Source organism: Empidonax traillii, unplaced genomic scaffold (genome assembly GCF_003031625.1).
Source record: "Empidonax traillii isolate 1590-97213 ecotype Southwest subspecies unplaced genomic scaffold, ASM303162v1 scaffold72:size2462915, whole genome shotgun sequence".
NCBI lineage: Eukaryota > Metazoa > Chordata > Aves > Passeriformes > Tyrannidae > Empidonax > Empidonax traillii.
In genome coordinates, this window is record NW_020955265.1 from 2,174,592 (window position 1) to 2,195,981 (window position 21,390).

A 21,390-nucleotide genomic window follows, 5' to 3' on the forward strand; every position below is an offset into this window, starting at 1 on the left:
TGACCTACACTTAAATATCCAAACTTGCCACTTCTTCAACAACCCTTTTACAGTGCTGCAGCAATGCTCTTATGTTATTACATTGGATGGGTTTCTCTTCCCCCTTTTGAAAGGCGGAACATCTCAGGTCTTAAGAAAAGCAAGTGAACCTGTCATCTGTTATTTTTCTGGGTAATGTGGGATGTGACTGAGAACGTCCATATGCGTATAGAAATCAACATCTCTGTTACTGTTGTCTTATGTTATCCAAATTATACAAAGTCAAAATAACCAAGAACTTCAGTTATGCAAGCATGCTGACAGATGTCAGCCATCTAAACTGAGAATAACACCAAAAATACATTGCTCAGAAGAGACAAAGAATGTAGGGAGAAGCTTTAGATGTATTTTGTTATCCAAAGACCATGATATGTCCTAACTCAGTCAACTCACCTAAACCATTTGCAGACTGAGGCTAACTTGTATTGTGATGTCCAAAACTCCTCTGTTTTGGCATCTGAGGATTTCTTCTCTAAACTACAGAAACCAGGGTGATTTTTGGAAGATGTCTTAAAAACACTGATACTTTAGTATCTGTGTTAGAAAGCCAGGCAATTATACCACCCTTCTGCCAGCCCTGCAGACCACTTGCACTAATCCCTGCTATTCAAGGTTCTGAGACTTCTAAAATTGCAGTTCTTATAAGTAATCTGCTCACTTCAAATATACTCCAAGTTTATGTCTGAGTGCCAAAAGTCATACAGAGAATAAACAACTTTATTTTATAACAGAATTACAGAAAGCAAAATATCACTTAATACAACTTCAAGCTGCTATAAATCTAATTTGGCATTTTAACTATACACAGAGTTGACAGCAAAAAAAACCCCAAACAAACAACCCCCCTGCAAGAACAAATTAAAAATAAACCCCAATATAATTAACAGGTTTTCTCAATGGCAGTCTCAACTGATGGTACTCTCTTATTACTTTATGAATGGAGTCCATATTACGCTTTCACTCAGTATCCTAAAAACCTGCAGTAACCATTAGAGGAAGCGTGTGAAATGTATACCTTCTCTGTAACAGACATGTCAGTTCTAACATGGAGACAGTGAGTTTAATAGCAAGCGAGCATTCTACACATGTATTCAAATAATGGAAGTACTGAAGTTGGGACACAGTAAGAAAAAAAGCACTACGGTTTTAAGCTGCCTAGATCATCTCTTGTTGGAAAAAGAGAAAGATATTTTGTTCATCCTTCTTTCCTTATCTGGAATGCTGCAGACAGCAAAAAAGTCTGCAAAAAGTTGAGCATTGGCACCAAAGTGCAAAAAAGAACACAGTGCTCAGTCAGAAGAAATGTGTCTGCAACTCCTTCTCCTCTATAAACTGCCAAACCATCTCTGCTCCACAGAGAGGAGAACCTTAGAACAGAAAGAGTTACAGAGATACCAGTATAAAATTTATCCAAAGAAATATATTTTTTCAAATTTTAGCAAATGTTGTATTTTTATAAAAAACTTTATGTGATATCATTATATTTATCAGAATAGTCTGAAAAAAAATTCTGTAAATTACTCCAGTAAGAGATTTCACTTGAAATATTTGAAAAACCCCTATATCTAAATTAGTAAAGATCCTCCTTCCTGCACAATTACTACCTGCTCCAGTGAACAATGCTTTCCAGACTTGCTTTGTTCACTTTCATAAAATTAAGAATCGGTTTCAAAAATACAAGTATTTGTGCAAAAGAAGATCATACCCTCTATAACTTCATTTAAAAAAAAAAAATTCTAAGATTGTTAAGAAGTGGTTACAAAAAATAAACAAGAAAGATTGTAAGGGAATATAGACCAAAGATGTTAAAATGGAGTTTGGTATTGGCATTTAAGTCGTGGATATCTGGTCATCGTTGCTGGGCTTGGTGGATCCGGTAGAGTAATGATGACTTGGAATGATTACAGTCCTTCGCGGTCAGTATCATTATTACTTCTGGAAGAGAAAATGAGGCAGAAGGTTACATAACCATTTGTCACAGATACTATGTGAATGCCACATCAGAGTCAAGAAGTAATTTTTTCTATAGAGGGATTTGGAGGGGGAGGGTGAAGAAGGTAATTTCATAAAAAAAATGTTGCATTGACTAAACATGATTCAACCATGAGGCAAACAGTACTACTCTTTCTTCAAGTATTAATCTTTGCTCCCCAAAATTCTCATGTTATTTTAATAGTGTCTTCTTGCACGGTTTACTGAAAAATTAAATCCACAACCTAGTGCATAAATGAAAAAATAAAGGTACTTTTTCTGTTTAGTAATCCTTCAGAATCAGAATGCAGTATCTTTTTTACTAGAGGAATCAAGTCTACGAAAACAATATTGCTGTAGTGACGAGGGCAGAGCTTTCAACACCTTAGAAACAACTATTCAAGTGGCATGACTCCACCGCCTAAGCACAATTTCTAGCACTGTTTCTGCAGTCCCACCTGCCCTTCAGTTGCTGCTACAGGAGAGCAAAAGGCTCTTGACAGATACTTAAGGGGCTTCAGGTGGCCTGTGTTTGTTTAGACTACTAAATCTTTTCCTTAATGTTTAACTGAAAGGCATCATCAGTCAAACAAGCCCCCAGGTCTTGAAGCAGCTGAAGAAATGTTCTCTTTTATTCTCTCACAAGCATTTCAGACCATGAGCCTGTAAAGTAATTGGCAAACTCAGACAAGAACATCCGACACGCTCTGATACATTGCAAACACCATTCTACAATGCATGTTTCAAAAAAAATTCAAAAACCCCACCCTCAGACAACAGACAGAACTCTTTAAATGCTGCCTCATTTTTGGTGCTCTTCCCAGTCCTTCCTCCCAAGTAACCCCCATGCCCTTTGTTATTTCCACGGTTTCTAGCATTATGTAATGTAAAAATAATTTTTAAAAGTATTAATGCTGTAACATTAATATCCAGGTGAGTGTTGACCTAGCACTTCCAAACTTCATCCATGTTATTTATCTGGTTTGTACATTTATGAACAAAAGTTATTCATTTCTTTCCCAAACACACAATAAACTGACCAAATCAATCAGGCAGCTCAAACTTAGTTCCACTGTGATTTACATCCTGGAAAATGATGTAAATTTACCCACTGAGAAGCTCAGAGGAAAGCTGGCCAGAAGGTATTGCCTAAACACACATGATCAAAACACACACTGTAGTTCTGGTACAGTCTGTGTGAGGTTAGGAGAGGCAACTGGAACTCCTTTTGACAGAGAAGGTGGATAAACTTTCTGTCTGCAGGCAGAGAGCAGATATCCTACTCTTATCTTCAAGACTTTTCCATGGCATTCAACACTGCTGCTCTAAGCAGTGTTGCACACAGCAGGAATTCAGGACAAACTTCCAGAAGTTACATGTGCAGTGATGAGACCCAACAGTTCTGCCAGTAGATGAGAGAAATTCTCTCCCAAATATCTCACCACTTGCAGTCTCTTAACAGATCATATACATGTCAACAGCTGGCAACCTATACCAGCTCTCCCTTTCCTCAGCCACACATAGGCACCTCTGGATGTTAAGAAAAGAGACACTTGTAGATAAATGAAATAAACTAAGGCTTTAGTCTGTGTCTTTCAGCTGAAAATATGCATCAGACTAGTACAGGAAGACTCCAATTCCTTGATAAAGGTCATCTTCCATGGAACAGCATTCAATAGATGCACTTCATAGTCTCTCAAGCTGCTACTCACATCTCATCTCTCCTGGATCCCAGAAGTGATACTTGACAGTGAAATCTTTATCTCTTAGGAAACTCAGGCACAAGAATAAAACAGATTTTTCAACATAACGAATTATCAGGATTATGTGAAAGACATCCTTCTCTATAGTAGGTTACATCAAATTTGGAATCAAGTCAGTGTCTCATTTTTCACATATTCCTGGCACTTCATGACTGCGCTCATGTCTAGCAGTCTGCTAAAGCTGCAGGTTGAAATGTTTGACAGGCAGTTTCCTTTGGTAAAAAGCTTTGTTCGATACTAAGGGAATGTGCACCTGCACAGGACCTAGAAGTCTCTTGTCCACGCGCTACAACCACCATTGTATAAAATACTGAGCTAAGGAAATAAGAATCATAACTACTCTAATTCCCTTAAAAAAACACAAAATGTATTTCTTTTAACCTTGTCTCCTCCTACATTAACATTGATCAAAGTGCATATTAAAGGCCTGAAATTGTACTAAAACAATTATCTCTCAAGGTGTGCCACTAACATCTCTGCTCTTCTACCTAAATATAGAGGCTTGCCAGCAAAAGTCGGAAGTCTCACTACGAAGGCCTAAAACCACTGCTTTTTAAACTTTGTTTCCTTATAAATCTCTCCCATTGATATTTAACCATCCCACACAAAACTTTTTTCTCGAATCTGAATCTACAATTAACAAAAAACCACCAAGTTTGAAAAAAAGTTGAAGCTTGAGTCTCATATCAACAGTGTGACAAACAAAGGAAATGTGAAGCTTTACACCCCCGAACAGTTATGGAGCTTTACGACATTAGCCTATAACAAATGCAACAGCAGATTTATTCAGTGTTCATTCTGACCTTTCTATTGAATACATGAAGGAGGGCAGTATTGCCGGGGTTTTTTTTGTTTGTTTGTTTTCTTGTTTTTTTATATCCAACATTGTAGGAAACACCATGAGAGCCCTGTGACAAGACTGGGAGGCATATATAGGAATATTTGTAACTAAAATGACTGTCAGATTGGACTTAAAATTCTTACACTAACAGTCTTCTATTAGGACCTGTTTCAACTCACCCTTTAGTGATAGTATATTTCAAAGATGCCCCATATTTTTCAGCTGAAAGACATGAATGCAACAGAAAAGCAATGCTAAATTTTCTTGTGGCAATTATATTATAAGCTTACCTGAAGTATTTGCTTGAGGACATTTTTTATTTTACTCTTCATCTTCCTCAGCAATTTCAGTTTCTTTGTGCACCACCACTCTTGTCACAGACATGTCAGGGTGCTGTTCTTTGGCTTCTTTGATTGCCTGTGCCAGGGCCTGCAAATGTATTTGAAATATGAAACTCAACAACACTGAAAGGACACTCACGTGGATCCAGAGAACGGCAGAGTAGCTTTGGAAAATCTGGTCATAATTTTTCAGAAGTGTGAATTCCTGAACTTGAGAAGGGATTAAGGGTAAAAAAACCCAAACCCTAATAAAAAACCAAACCAAAACACAAAACCCCAACAGAAGGAAAAAACCCACCCCACTATGCTAAAAATTTACCAAGCTTTCCAGGAAGTAACAAATAACTATAAAGTTTTAAGATAACTTTTATAGCTCAATTCAGGAGAAAAAAAGTATTCTTATACCCCAGAAGCCTTTGAACTTCTGCAACAGATCTAGCAAATCCCTAATCCAGAACTAGCAAAAAGCCTCAACAAGAATGTAACACAGTATGGAAAAACAGGAGTTCTCTTTAGTTTCCTGAACAAAACAGGAAGATTCTTTGGAATGTATACTAAGTACGGTACTGAAACTCTGGAAGAAGACCGTAACAGAATTTTTTTTCTCAGCATAAGAACTTCATTTTTCTCCTTGTACTAGTTAGAGCGAAATTTCTCTAGCTTAATAAAGGGAAGCACAAATATAAGTATTACTCAGCTTCTTACAATCCTTCCTCCCCATTTTAAGAAATTTTATCTTCCTAAGCAATGTACCAATATACACAGCTGGACTAGACGACCATTGTAGGTCTGTTCTAACTGAAATGTAATAGTCTATTTTACATCACAGTCAACAACATAAGAGCAGCCTCTGAGTCAAAACAGGCAAAAGAGCACATGAGACCTTTTATTTCTTGCCCTCAACTACATCTTATTTCCATGAGCTGTATTACTGCTGGAACCTAACCCAAGAAAAAAGCAGAAGACAATGGAACTAAGAAGACAAAGCCACCCTAACTGTCATATGGTAATAAATTTGAAGGCCTACTAAGGAAAGTCATACAAAATGCACATGGTACATACATGGTACATGTGCACCAGTATAATACTGATGTTTGTTGAATTATTAATCCTAACTATATTTTATTAGTTTCTCTTTTACAATATGCTGAGTGTAAACTCTGTAGAACAAAGGAGATTTCTAAAAAAGTGCCTGTTAAGATTAAGGAACCAGTGTTTATAACTAAACCATAAATAATGAAAAAACACTGTCTCCAACTGTTGAATTGCAACAACTTAATACAAGAATTCCTATTCTGAAACTCCAAATTAGAGTATTATTTTCCTATGGAAAATGAAGGGAGCTAAAAGACAAAACAAAAAACATCCAGCACGTAGTTTGGGCATTTAAGGAGTTCCACATTCACTGAAGTGGTAGATATTTCTTAAATCTCTTAAAAGCTGCTCACTGCTGCTTTAAACTTTTTGTACTCCCTTTTTTATAATTTTTTTTTCTTTGTTTTTTTACTTCATTACTCAGTTATTTCAAAATAAAGAAGGGCTTAGAGAACTGTCTGGTATACTAAAGGTATTTGTGACCTTTCCAGACATCTGAAGTGAGTGTGTCAAGGCAAAGAACAGCCATGCCTGATGCTAAACAGTCCTGTCATTTAAGAGTTTCAAGAAGAGATTCAACTTGTCAAGAGCCACTTTCTGGAGGCAAATCAAAATGTAAAAATAAATTCCTTGAGAACTCTTGGTATATTACAATTCAGAAGTTAAATTAAAGCCTGTTATGTTGATTTGTGTAGCTTTCATAAAGCTAGAAATGGATTCACAACAACTTTATGCACAAGATAGACTTTTCCATTTGTATTATCCAGTGACTGTTGACTGCCGGTTACTATAGTTTCTTAAATGAAACAAAAATTGTGTAACCATAACTACAAAGACTAGATAATTGAATTTTGTCAATTATTTTCCTGTGTATTGCTTAAATTCAGCCTTATTAATTGGGCAGGTAGAAGTGACTTTAACCTTAGTTTCTAGCACATTGTGAAATGCTGCTTCACTACGGATGAAGATATAAGATTCCAGCAGAACAACAATCACTTTTGTTACACATAATTCTAAAAATATAGGTCAAAAACTAATTTTTAGATTCAAGCAGTTTATGCTTTAATGTATTCCAAAATTTTCAGTCAAAACGAGCGCTGCATTTAGAAGTTGCTGACAAAATGCAGTAAAGACTCCCATCTATCCAGATTAACGTATCAAAATTAGATTATTTCAGTAATGCTCTTCCTCCCAATGACTAAATAAACTAGGTCTCTTCCAAAAAAAGCAATCTTTTAAAAATAGTAAAAATCCATTCACATGATCTGTGATGCAAATTTACAAATGCTCGTTTTTCTTTTCATTTATATTCAAAAGGCTCCTTATGCACAAAACATGACTGCTTCATAACTACAGCACAATTAACTATCTTAGGGTCTTTCTAGATCCTCTTATTCAACTTCTCTAACTTTCCTTTATTTGAGGTGTCTGAAATATCACCTAGATCTCACTGGACTACAAAAAACACAGTGTAAGTGTTAACAGTTTACATACCTCATCATGGTCAATATCTGCATCTCCAGTAATGACTATTCGCTTCTCAATTCTTGTTTCTGATACTCCACCTTTTACCATCTACAGATGGCAGTAAAAAAAAAAACAACATATCCTTGTAATTATTCTGTATTTCCACAAAGCACTCCTTTCTGCTGCACTGAAGCAAATAAATTTCTGTGTCTGAGTTGCAATTAGAAATAAATGTTCTCAGTGCTAAATCACCCTTTCCTTTTTCAGTTACACAGTCACATTCTAGCAATTGCTAAACTTGAGAAAAACCAAGCAGTAAACAGTTACTTGTGTTATTGGAGCTCATGTTTGACAAACTCTTAATTCCAACTTCTTCAATCATATAAATCTGGCAAGATGGAAATTCCAGGAGTCTTCTCTTTTATTTCAACCCATCTATCATGGGCCTTTCCTCTATCATAATCCTATGCCCTTAAATACAAAGACGATCTGGTTTTCAGTTCTGCCATTCAAGGATCTTTGTGATATATTTTCAACCAATTTCACATTGCTGAATAGTCTTGTGCTTTGTTTCTTAATTTCTTACTCTATTGATTAGCGTATTAAAAAATTCTCACAGAAATAACATTGTTTCCCTTTCTTTTTAATCAGCCTGTATATGAGAAAAGAATAAACTTCTACTTAAATATTGTGACCATACTAGACAAGATCCAAGATCACTCTGTTAAAAACACCACTAGAACACTGAAATTATTTTGGCAGGTCCCTTTATCAACAAGGAACAGTTTAGGACATAAAACAGAAAGTTGGTTTAGAAGATTCAAAATCTTGTTACCGACCACTTATCATCAATTCAAAACAGATAGGGATCTGCTGCATCATGGTAATCCCAGTAATTCTTTTTAGTAGAAGACAAGACTGAAACTATTTCCTTTAATGGTTCCTTCCAAAATGCAGGATTATTTGACATTTGAACTTCATAAGTAAATATACAGTTCCCCTCAAAACTGTGGTTAAATTTATTAAAGACTTTTTCCTAAAAAGGTGGTGGCTTAATAATTCCAAAAGGGAGCAGGAGACTGAAAAGGACCTGTTAATCAGTCTGTATAGCAAAGCATATGCATTTTCAGTTCTGAGATTCTTTATTTCATGTGTTTCCCTTTCTAAAATTATCTTTCCACTGTAATTTTGTGAATACAACTTTCAATTTTCAGAAAATCCATCCAGGGAACAGTGAATTATTGTTCGATTCTGCCATGTTAAGAAAATTCTGTGTCTTAGAGAAGAGAGAGAGAAATCCTAAATTCACACTTTGTTTCCCTCTTCCCTTTTCTTTACCTTAAACAACGCTTCCTGTAATTTTCTTGGAAAAAGATGTTATGAGTTCAAAGACAAAAGTTAAAAACTCTGTTGTTTAAGCATGCCTAAACTTTGACAAATATTTACATAAATTAACAATAATCATCATCACACTTTGATAGTTCTAACATGCTCTGGTATGAAACATTATATGAGACTGAAACAGATGTGATATCCTATTAACACTTGAGTTCTCCTTTCCTTTTCCAGCATGGAACGCAGAGCAAATCATTCAGCACCCAAATATGCTTGCAAAGTAATCTAATGCAATGATCTGTTTTTAAATAAGCTCTAAACCTAGTGGCACAAGGATCATCAGTGCAAAGGCTGAGAAAAGATTGTTTCAGTTCATCCTTCAAACTGAGGCCATTAGCAAGGCTCCTGCAGAACAAGGACAAACCAGCAACATTAGCAAAGGATTCTGTAGGATATCAGTGAGTGATGACAGGACCGAAACTGTAAAAATTTAGTTACATACTCATTTGACAAACAGTGAAATAAGACCTACATGAAACACTGAAAAAACACTAATGATACTTTTCCCCCTTTCCCTGTCCTGTTCCCAGATATTCCTGCTTATTATTAGAGCTTCTCTGTTCAATAATTTGTGTACAGAATGATTAACTGTCACACATGCCTGGAATGAATTCATTCCATTTCAAGTCAGTTTTCTTTGACGAAGTAACAGATATATGAGAAACTTCCTGCAGGGTTGTGTTTGGAGAGCTGGATTTCTTTTTTAGTTAATAAAGGCATTAAACATATTTTACCTTTGTGATGTGTGTAGTTGTGGTAGTAGAAACGGACTCCGACGTAATTGTCTGTGCACTCACCAGCACGCCGGCATCGCCACCAGCGCTGCCATCAAGCTGTAAGGAAAAGAAAAAGGTATTTTTGTATTTTGGCATTTAAAAATTTTGTTTTCACAAGAGAAAAGGCTGGTTTTCACATTCTTTAGTTCCCTTAGAACAGAAATCTAAATAGAAGCCGTCTAAGTTTACAAAGTCATGTAAGACTATTGTTAAGGCTCATTCCTGTGGAAACATCATGATCACAGTTATGTGGTCCTTTCAGGAGCAATAAGATATTTTAATCAAGTTTCCAAAAATGAGTTATACATTTGCAGACAGCAACTAAATCTTTATTTAGAAAAAAACAACTTGAACTTCTGAACTAATTGTCTACTTATCTAATTCATAGCCAAAGTATAACCTTATCTGCTAGCAGGAAAGTATGTGCTTTTGAAAAGCATTTTTGGACATTATCTATTTTTACCTACATAACTGGAATAAAAATCAGTTTGCAAACAATATAACAAGCCAGTCACCATACCTGTGAAGATTCATATGTGATAGTTTTAGTTTCTGTTTGCACAATTGGAATTTCTTTAGTGGAGATTTCAGTTCTCTGCGTGGCATCTGAAATGGTTACCATCTCTGTTTTCACTACTGGAGGCTGTGATGCAAGAAATAACCAATCAATTCAAAAGACAGAAGAAGTTTGTAAAGTGGAACAGGAAAGCTCAAGAAAATCAACAGTAAGATAAATATTTGGTTGGCTTCCCAATCAAAAAGCATGCAGTAAAGAAAATGAAATGAAGATTAATACATCAGCCCTCTACATAACATCTATCTACATAACATTATAAGAAAATTTATCGTCCTAATAACCTTGCCAAAGTTCAGTATTTCAGCCAACAGTACATATCACAGAGGGCAACTGCTAAACCAAAGCTGCAACGCATGTACTGAAAATGTGTAAAAGCCATCACTAGGAAAAAAAAAATAATCTTAGTTTGCATAAAGAAATTAATAGCTAGCTCAGATGGATAAATTTCATATTAGAATTAATCTGGGAAAATACTTATCATTCTTTAGTCTGCAAATCAAGACTAGAAATTCCAAGGAAATTACATAAAAGTTTAACATATTAACACGTACTACTTCTGGAACAGAAAAACACCTTTGACAACTGGATTTTAAGCAGCCTACATTCAATGTAAGAATTCTGTAAGTCAACGACTTCTTTTGACAAAGATCCTAAAAAGCCATTTAGAGTTAGCTAGTGGTGTTTTCTGCAACATCACAAAGAAAGCAATTGACGCAGGGTCTCTAAGTTAGTGAACTCATGACTTATCTTACTGTAGCAGATTTTCAATGTTTTTATGAACTAAAGGTCTTTGATATTTTTCTAGATACATCAGCTGCTATCTCCCATTATTTTGAATACACATGCGGTAAAATCCCAGGAAAAAAACAAAAAAAACCCCCTTTCTTTCCCTCTACACAATTGCACACCCAGCAGCCCTTCTCCCCTTTCCCTAAACTATCTGTGCTATTAAGAAGCATAGGTGCTTGCAAATTCTAAAGGTCTAATAAACTAATTCTTTCATATCATTAATCATAACAGCTGTATGTGCAAAAAATATGCCCGGATTTAAAAGCAAAGAAAAAATTTTGCCACCATTACAAGAACAAGCAGGTAGATAACTACCAAAAAAACCATCTAATTGTTGAAAAACTCAGCAGATCATGACCTTACCAAGACATACATCTCTGCATTTCATTTTTTACCTTTCTGCTTCTTTATAAAGTTTGCCCAGCAAGGAACTTTTTCCTTAAAATCTACACCACTAGAAGACTTCATAGAACCACTGTTATATTTGCCTCACCTATGCAATTTCTAGCCATACATATACTAGCCTATAAATCCATAATATAGAAGGAGAAAAAAGAAAAAGGTAAGAAAAACCGTGAGTAATAAGGGGGGGGGGGGGAAGAAGAAGCAAAAATTTGTGACAGGTGTTTTCTAATAACTTTCCAATCACAATTACATGTCATGGACTTGTCAAAAACAATTGACAAATAGACAAGACAAGACTTAAAACATCTGAAACATGTAAATAATAAATATACATTAACTAAGTGCATATAAAATGAGGAGAAAAAAAAAAAAAAAGAGATATCAGTCTTCGGAAGGTTTGCCTTACTGGTGATTCTCACTCAGTTCTAGCAAAAAGTCAGAAACCATAACTGAAGGAGACAGAATTTCACTGCTCAACAGTGGTTTCTCCTTCCAAATGATCTGAATGTTGTTGGATGCCAGAAGATGTGGAGGAATAGGAGAAGAAGAAAGGCAGGTATATCTTTCACCCCAAGAAATATCTCCACTTAATCTAGTTGTCATACTGTTCTACCATTTACCTCAGAACAACAAATTAATTGTGGTGCAACATCAATGTCAACATGAGACACATCTCCATTGAGTTTGAGCTGTTCCTCCTCTTTTTCTTGACCTAAATCTTGCTTAACTTGCTCTGACAATTTCTTCTCTTCTGTAGCTATGGTAACTGTATTTTTCTGGACCAGATCTTCAGCTGTAACTTGTGTGGGCTCAACTGGTACATTTAGTTTACTGCCTTCTGGTGTGGCTTCCACATGTTGAATTTTTTCTTCATGTTCTTTCGTTTTCATGTCTTCCTCTTCTTCCTGTTCTTCCCTGATGACTTCCTCAATTGCCCTATGATGTGGCTGGTATTCTCCCACCTCTTCATCCTCACTCTCACTACTACTGCTGCTGCTGCTACTATCTGATGGCAATGATGAAGAGTCCTTTTTTGACAGATGCTCCACCTTACACGTTTCCCCAGCATCAGTGGCAACTTGCATTTTCCCTTTGTTGGTTTCGTCTATGACTACTGTTTCTTCTATCCCAAACTCTGCCTGCTTCTTCTCCTCCACTATGTCCAGAGTCTCATGTGAACTCTGCACAAAAAAACATGGATGAGGGGAAAAAAACAAAAGTAGAGTATATGAATAAATAAAAATGAAATAAACAAAATTAGCTGATGGCTGGTTCATGTCATGTAGAAGACAAAAGATGGTTGTGATGGTTAACTGAAAAAGGAAGAGAAGAATGAAGATGGATTGGAAGAGTTAAGAGCCAAATTTAGTCATGGAAAAAAATCTGTAGAACCTTATCAGCATCGCTGACTCCAGTACAAGGCCCTTCTGCTCTGGAAGCATGTCTCTGTGGAACAAAAAGCAATCAGAGGACAAAAATCAATGCATAACCCTTTTCAACAGCGCAACATCCTCCAAGCAAGCTTTTAGGAATGTATATACGTGATACTAGACAGATACTGAGTATTCACTGCAACATTCACATAGAACTATGCTCATTTCCTCACACTTCTTTGAAATGTTTATCAAAAGTAGGTAAGTATTGTGGATATTAATAACTGGCATAAGAATTGAATTACGAAAGCCTGAAAACAAAAAGCATGAATGCATTGGCCAGGGATGCTACCAAGGCAGTTACTTCGCTCAGTTAAGTCATGAATTAAGAATACATAATGTTAAGGGAAAGTAAAAAGAAAAAATAAATTAACATTCTACTAGCAGTTTATCATAATTTAAAAAGAAATAAGGAATACATTATTATATGGGTTTAATAGTTGCTCATCTTTGGTCTGTTACTTTACGAAACTTAATAGATAAGAGGAAGACTGTTTAGGGAGGCAAGCTGTCAGAACAGCAATATATGATTACCAAGAAGATCCCATTAGAATTCAGTTTGGAGCCAAGATGATGATACTAAAGCAGCTATATTAGTATTTGTTCCATAACAAAATGATCTGTGATGGATATCCCAGAGAACCCACTGTAAATGATACATTAGGTAGTTAGGGTAGGGTTTTTTTTAATCTAATGTATTTTTAGTGAGCAGTTTGCAGCAAAATCAAGAGTTCAAATGATAAGAACACAAAAATCAGCACATCATCTGTGACTTAATCCTAGCTTTTATTGCTGTTAACCAAGCAAAGCACCTAGGGGAGGGTAAAGCCTAAAACAAGCACCGACTCCTTCCTGCTCCTGGAGCGCTGCAGGCTCAGAATTTTGCTCTCCAGCTGGATCTCTCTCCCCCTCTAATACTAGCAGGCAGCTGACTGGCCGGGGCACACGACCGCAGGCCCACGTGGGCGCAGGCAGGCGGTGGCCCCGCGCCCTGGGAGCGGAGGGGATCCTGACCCACGCCCAAGCACCTGGGGCGGCGCGGCCGCGGCGCTGGCGCCGGTCTGTTCCCCCGCAGCGCCCTCTGCTGGCCCCGGGCTGGCGGCGGCGAAGGGCCCTCTGGTGCTGGCGCCAAAGCCCTCCTTACTAAACAAAATGGAGGTTATCTCCTCTTCTAGGCTCTAGACGGGTCAGAGAAGGGAAAGGAAAGAATTAGACAGCGGCGAGCGGAGCGGCAGCCACCTACAAAGGAAAGGTCGGGCGAGAGAGAGACGTGACAAAGGCGAAGGGCTCGGCGGGAGCAGCGGGGCACGGGCAGCCCCCGGGGCGAGACGGGGACGTGGGGGGGACACACAGCACAGCCGTGCCTCCACCGTGAACAGCACACTGCGGGAATTGGAAACATCGACGTTCACACCGATCTCCCAGACAGAGCGGTTTACTTAGGTGGTAACTCCGTATTTACTGCTGGGGTATTTTTTCCCCTTTAAAAATCCATTTTTGACACCACCTAATGCCCAGCTGGCGCAGAGCCCAGAGCTGTCAGACACGTTTGCTTGGAATACATACCCACAATGCTGAAATGTTAAAATACTTCTTATTTATTTATAATAAATGTTACATATAGGTTTTTCAAATGCTTAAATAACCTAAGCAAATTCGTGTCTCTTAAAAATCTGTTTTCAAAAAGCCTTTCCCATTTTACTGGGAAAACTAGTTTTATTTAAACATACATAAAAGTCTATAATTGCTTTAAAGCATAAGTCATGTTCATAGTCTCGTCTGTTTTCTGTAGGACTATAAATCTGTATGGGTAAGCAAACTTAAAAAATTTATGTGGGTACAAGCCCTCTGAAAAGGCTAAAATTCTTTATTCCAGATTTCTTTCAACGAGCTCTCATAAGAAGTTAGAAGTAAAAGAGGTTAAAATAAAAAGCCAACAATGTACAAATACTGAACAGGGACATAACACACACTTCGGCAACATTCCGTAAGAGACACTACAGTCTTAGAAAAGAGCACTACAGAGAATCATGGCAGAAGCACATGCCAGAGGAAAGCCAAGGTGCCATGCAGACAACTGCAGCCTTTGTGGATTCACCGTGGGAGTAGCAATGTAGAATCCAAACCAACAGAAGTTACACCATGCTACTGTGCATATACTGCAACACATATGGCATGCAGAAGAATAGAGAAGGAAAAGAGAAAGAACTCCTACATTGTTTTTCCCTACAATAAAATTTAAACTTTATCTCAAAGGTGGCTAAGGAAAGTTATTAAATCTGCCTTCATGAAACACTGAATATCCATCAGGGCAATGCGTTCGTCATCCCCACTTTCTTTCCCTAGTTTACTACACCCAGTAAATGTTCATACGTTAACATATTACATCAAATGGCAAAAATGTTCATGATCCTCCTTTTACCATGCTCTGGTACCTTGTTTTCTAATCACTCAAAGCAGTTAAAAAAAAGCAGGGGAAAACCAAAATCTTTATGTGGTATGTGGTCAAACTGTGTTTCTCTTTCTCACCCCCATCTCTTATATATACAATTAAAGAGATTACATACTGCCCATTGCTTTGAATTTTACCACCTTCAAATTTTTGGGTCTTCTAGTCTTTTAAAAGGAAAACCCTAGCGACACAATTTGTTTGATAATATAACCCCTGTTCCCTGAGGAGGCATTTAGTAAAAATGATTAAATGTATAGATAGAATTGGCACTTTTCATCAATTTTGTATCAGCCTGTGAAGATGTTTAAATTCCTGGCAAATTCCATCTGGTACACAGTCATACATTCTGACATGAAATACTGTTTACAAGCTGCAGGGAATGGATTAAAGGAAAAAATATTGTGAGTATCCATAAAAGAAAAACATTTAATGTAGTTATTTGTAACATACATCTCAATGTAGCATGATTTTTTTTTTTAATTAAGTCACAGATGCTGTGCGCTTTTGAGAGTACGGTGACATAGAAGAATTGTGGCATTAAAGAGATGTACCCAAAGCAACATTTCTCATACACATAAAATTACTTGTTTACAAGTGTTTTTACTGGAGCAAAAGAAGGATGAAAGGAAAGAATACTAGCAGTAGTATCCCTGCTTTATTCTTGTCTATTGTCCAACTATCCTAAAGGACAGGTGAGAATACATGAAGTCCACAGATATGACTGAGTCTATTAATACCAGCAAGTTTATAAATTGGGGGTAACAAGACTTGAACACAGACTTCTCTGCACCCATCAACAAATAATTCAGGATGGAAATACAGTTTCCCAGTCATCATATTTATATGTGTTACTGAAATAGGACTGACAGCTTCACATTAACCTAATAGACCAAAAGTGATGTAAAATAGCAACATCACAGTTGCTACTCCTCATCACTATCACACTGCTACTAGTCCCACTGGTTATATAGTGCTTTTCATTGCACAGATAATAAACCAGCTTATCAGGGACAAAACCTCCCTACCTTTCCTGGATGAAAAGAGAGGTACAGAAGTGGGGAGGTACTCAGAACCAGGCGGCCTTTGAAACAAAGCTACCTATACAGCATTATTGATTTGAATAATGAACACATAAAGCAAAAAGTTCCTTTGTGAAGTGTCAAATAACTGCAGGCAATTATTTCCATATAGAATGGAAATACATATTTTGCTGTCATCCCTGTCACATCAAATACAGTAATTTTCCAGTGAAAAACTGTTTTTCTTTTCAAATAGTAGCAATTCAGAACTTCACAGTTAGTGTGATGTTTAAGCAAAATGTTGCTGGCATTCATATGTGTGTATATATACAGATACACAGAGATCCCAGTTCACAACCCAACATTATCCTTTCAGTACTGGCTTTAAAAAGTTATTTCCATCAAGAAAAAAAAAAAAGAAAAAGAAAGAAGCGCCCAAGCTAGCCCGCAGCAGATACAGCAAAAAGGCAGTAGGTTTCAGGGCAGCCACCTTATCGGTTTCCTCTGGTTTTGCTCCAGCAATCCATGGCATTGCAATCCATTGTTTCTCCTTCCCAGGCAGCGTTTTCACTTGGAAAATGTGGTCCCCTTTTTTCTATTTAGTTTTCATTTTATAAAACCAATGTAAATCAACATGCAATGAGACAGACATACATTATACATAATATAAAACCAAACCATCGGAAAGTGACAGAACATACTAGGTGAGGAGAAAAAAAACCAAAACAAAACAGAATAACTTGGAGGGGCCCTCAACTTCAATGCAAAGAAATCAACACAAAAAGTACACACAACCATAAAATAAAAACTAAGTTACACTTCTACATAAATGTCTGTTTTAACCAAAAATATATTTAGCTATATCGCTATTAAATGAACCAATGTGTCATGACTATTTGAAAATATGACCATCTGTACCTCTGCAGATAGCACTATGTATAGAAATATTAAGGTACTACTCAGGAATTTGAGGAATTTCTTGGCAGTGACCATAAATTAACAAAATAGCCATTAAAGAAGTGATCCATAGAGTCAGTAACTGTTATCTGTATGGACTTACTCACAGTTCAGATTGCTTACATATCTTACTGAAATAATTCCTATTAACAAAAATAATTTGGTAGCATCAAGCCTGCTTAACTGAAAGCACACCTCTCTGTGGACTGAAAAGAATGCTTAAAAATTTAGGGGATAGGACAATACATTTAGGGAGAGAAGGGTGGGAACCATGCTGATAGAAAAGAATAACAACACAACATAAACTGACTGCTTTTGAAGACTGATTTGCTCTTCTACTCTACTGAAAGAAGCTGCAAGTAACCCAATAATACTAAAAGTTTCGCAACAGCATGAGAAATTTATTTGAGTAGCTTTCTAGCCACAAGCATTTAGGATGATAATTGTAGAAAACTATTTTCCGTACTGCTGTTTCAATGTTCGGTAAGAAAGGAGGTATAGATAAAAAGTAGATACATTCGTTTTATAGACTTTTGAAGATTAAGACAGAAAATTTTAACAACTACATTAAATGTGTCCTAAAGAAGTCAGCACAATAAATTAGCTGATCATGTAAAGGTCCTTCTGAAACAACACACAGACTATTTGTGTATTTATGCACAAGCTGTCTATGAAGAGTTAAAGAGATAAAAAGCAGGGAAAAGTTCTACTGTCACTGAAAAGTTATCTCCATCAATCTGTGTAAATCAGAATGAAATTTAAGATGTCCTTAATATACCAGAAAATATTGCCATTGCTTCCATTTTCTTCTAATTCAGTTGTTCCCGTAGAAAAATAAAATTCCACACACTATTTAAGATCAGGCCCAACAGTAAGTGCTAAAAAGTTAATGTACACTTAGTATAAACAAACACTACATTAGACAAATAAAGTGTTAATCTAAAGGAGAAACTGCATTTACTGTATTACATACAGGGTTGTATGGGGACACATGCGGAGAGGTGTCTGCAGTGACATACCCCTTGTGTCTGTAGGGACAGAGGTGTGATACGCCGCTTTTCCCACTCATTTGGGCGTGGTTCAGGTGTGGATTCCATGAAATTGCGCTTGAGCTCACTAATGCTAGCCTGGTGTTTCAGTAAGTCGTCCTGGGTCTTATCCAGGTCCTAGCAACCCGCAACATAAAACAAAGTAGGACAAAACACGACAACAAAAGCAAACTTAACTGGAAAAAAAAAAAAAAAAAAAAGGGAAACAAAAGCAACCAAACCAAGGAAAGTGCCTTGTGTCTGAAGAGGTGACCTTCTGGAGAGTGCCTTAAAATAAAAAAGTTTAAGGATATAAGGGACCAAGATTTTTTGGTTTTGTTTCTTCCATATTTTAAAGCAAAGGAAGAATAATACTGTGCATAATTATTTAACAGAGGACTACTTTAATCCAAAACATGAAACTATTAGCCCTTTGAAACAATAATAATTTCCAGTTGCTGTTTGCTTTCATCTATAATTTGTAAGTACAGAAACAAGTGTTTCGGAATACTGCCCAGCTAACATAACTGAAGGTAGCTGTAAAAATAGCTGAACCCAAGGAGCATAAAAATGCATCTATCTTGATATCACAAGCTCCAAGAAAAATACTTACTTCTTTGAACACAGTACTGCACAGCCAAATATGCAAGCAGCTAACACCTGCTTAGCTTCAGAGGGACTACTCATTGTGCCTCTCATGTAGGCTTAAACTTACTGGAGGAATCAGATTTAAAGACTTAAAACCTGTTATCTGCCAGTTCCACATTTAAGAACCTGACAGCAGACAGAGACAAGTAGGAATAGTTTCTGTGCATGGCAATACCAAAGAAATGAACTCTCTGAATTGCACCTCCATAGGCCAATGCCAAAGGAGACACCACCGTGTGAATACCGAATTAGATTTGTGATGACCCCTTGAGGCTAAACTGCAGCACCTTGGATCAAATAATTACAGGCTAGTTTTTCACTTTGTACCGATACAGAGTAGAGGTAAGGTTCAGGAGATATCCAGAAACATAACTGCTCTGGTAATCAGGTGAAAACATATCTGCTTAGCTTTCTTGGAAATTCATTATCCTTTAAATACAAAGGCTGGGCTTTGGTGGGGGGAGCAGATTTCACCCTGTGTTTATAATGTGTCCTCCTTCCAGCATTCCAGGTCTTGAGAAAACCCTGTGTTGCTTATGCTCACTCTAACACAAGATGTTTTTCAGTATTCTTTTGTTAAGTTCAAGTTTAAGCCTCCAGTCCATTTCCAGTAAAGAATTAAAAGACAGAAGATTAAAATTAAATATTATCATTGCAGACAATTATTAATGAAGTTTTGTCAAAAGAACGTGATCAGAAGTAATAAGGTAGGTAAAGAATCTGGATTTGTACAAAGATTTTACATACTTTTTAGCAGATCATTCTGAAATTTTACTTTAACTTGGTAGGATTTTTATTACCAGTGATCACAATGCAAAGACGCCTCATATTAAGTCATAAAAAAATCCAACCCCAAATTTATTAGTTCTAATTTCTTTTCATTTGCATCTTCAGCCCCAGTGGTGCTGCACATCTGTTTCCTAATTCTCTGAATAATCCTACGTGCGATTTGAACACTTGAATCTCTCCCCTTCTGGCAGCTCGGTAGGCTTGTATTTTCACAAGACCACTTTTCATTCTGGACTAACAAATGAGACATTAGATATGACCTCCTAAAGTTTGTATTTCCTGAGTGAAGTAAAATCTTATGCCAAAGGCATTCAATTATACAACTGAAGCTTATAACAATCATGTCATTATTTTAAAACCTGTCCTGGCTTGACACAAGGCACATTTCTTGGACTTGATCAAAGCACAGTTACGCAATGCACACTTTCAGTGCTTTAGTAAGTTATACACAAGCAAATTTTCAATAGTGATCAAAAGCTGCAAAAAGCCATAAAACATTAGTTGGGTTACTGCGATCCATACAACTCCATTTTACTGAACAAAACCACTGACTTTTAATGAGACCGTTTTTGTGACAAAGGGAATTATTTATAGCCCTATCTGGATGAATAAAGACAGCAGTAGAATTTTCTAAAACATCTTCAGGTATTAGCTTAAGTTATTAACTACAAGTTAAATGATACTGATTACAACTACAGTCTCCGATTAAATAATCGAGATTAGCAGTCTATGTGAAAATTCTTATAATAAAAATCTCTACTTCAGTGAGTAAGCACTACCTATGAACGTTACTGTTCATAGCACTTTGCTGTTGTGCATCTTCAACGAAATCCAACCTTCAGGAAGCAAAAATTATTTTTTGTTTTTCAAATGGAAGTAAAGCAAATATTTCAGAAGATATCTAAACATTAATTTTGAATATCTGATCCTTGCATCATTTCTCAACGCTCCTAAAATCAACGAGTGTCAGAACCAGAACTAGTTTTCTAAACTTCTATGCTTGATCCTAACTCCTTTTATTCAGCTAATGTATTTGATGAAGGTTGATTAAACTGGCAAAAGCTAGAAACCCTGCTCAACAGAAAATGCATACACTGAGAAACAATATACAGAAATCTGTTTACAATTGTGAATTGGACCCATGTGTTTGCTTTATCTAAATAGGGCTATTATTCCCAGTTGCCACCTTGAAGACATCTTGCAAAAATATACAAATATACATTCAAGGTTCAAGATGAGGTTTTGTTGTGGGGTTTTTTTGGATTTTTTTTGTTTGGTTTTTTTAATTTAAACTCAGAAACTAGAATGATAACATGCAACATTTCCAAGCTGGTTTTCCCCATGCACTTCATGCACTGTGTCCATAACAGCCTGCAAGTGACCTCCCATCCCATGCAGCCTGGCAGCCCGTGAGAATGGAGAGTATTTTTCACATTACATACAAACCTCCAACATTAAATTGCTATGTCTGACATAAATATTTTCCCCGTCTACTCTCAAGGAATTGATCTGTGAAATTAAACCACACACAAAAAAAAAAGAAAAAAAAGAAAAAAAAAAAAAAAAAAAAAAAAAAAAAAAAAAAAAAAAAAAAAAAAAAAAAAA

General features: G+C 36.6%; 1 protein-coding gene across 19 annotated transcripts in view; it reads right to left on the bottom strand.

Moving 5' to 3' along the window:
• Window positions 1-738: 738 nt before the first annotated feature.
• EPB41L2 (erythrocyte membrane protein band 4.1 like 2) overlaps window positions 739-21,390 on the bottom strand; it is a 144,050-nt gene continuing 123,398 nt past the window's right edge. For 7 of the 19 annotated variants that reach the window (XM_027880578.1, XM_027880579.1, XM_027880575.1 and 4 more), the window contains 11 exons: window positions 21,232-21,294; window positions 18,340-18,486; window positions 16,854-16,958; window positions 13,921-14,070; window positions 12,852-12,905; window positions 12,080-12,640; window positions 10,209-10,331; window positions 9,647-9,745; window positions 7,545-7,625; window positions 4,905-5,043; window positions 739-1,974 (listed from right to left, as the gene is read on the bottom strand). In XM_027880578.1, the coding sequence (XP_027736379.1) occupies window positions 4,936-5,043; window positions 7,545-7,625; window positions 9,647-9,745; window positions 10,209-10,331; window positions 12,080-12,640; window positions 12,852-12,905; window positions 13,921-14,070; window positions 16,854-16,958; window positions 18,340-18,486; window positions 21,232-21,294 (1,491 nt within the window). In that variant the 3' untranslated portion in view covers window positions 739-1,974; window positions 4,905-4,935. The remainder of the gene's footprint in view (window positions 1,975-4,904; window positions 5,044-7,544; window positions 7,626-9,646; window positions 9,746-10,208; window positions 10,332-12,079; window positions 12,641-12,851; window positions 12,906-13,920; window positions 14,071-16,853; window positions 16,959-18,339; window positions 18,487-21,231; window positions 21,295-21,390) is intronic. The other 12 variants (XM_027880582.1, XM_027880583.1, XM_027880589.1 and 9 more) reach the window with 12 other exon arrangements.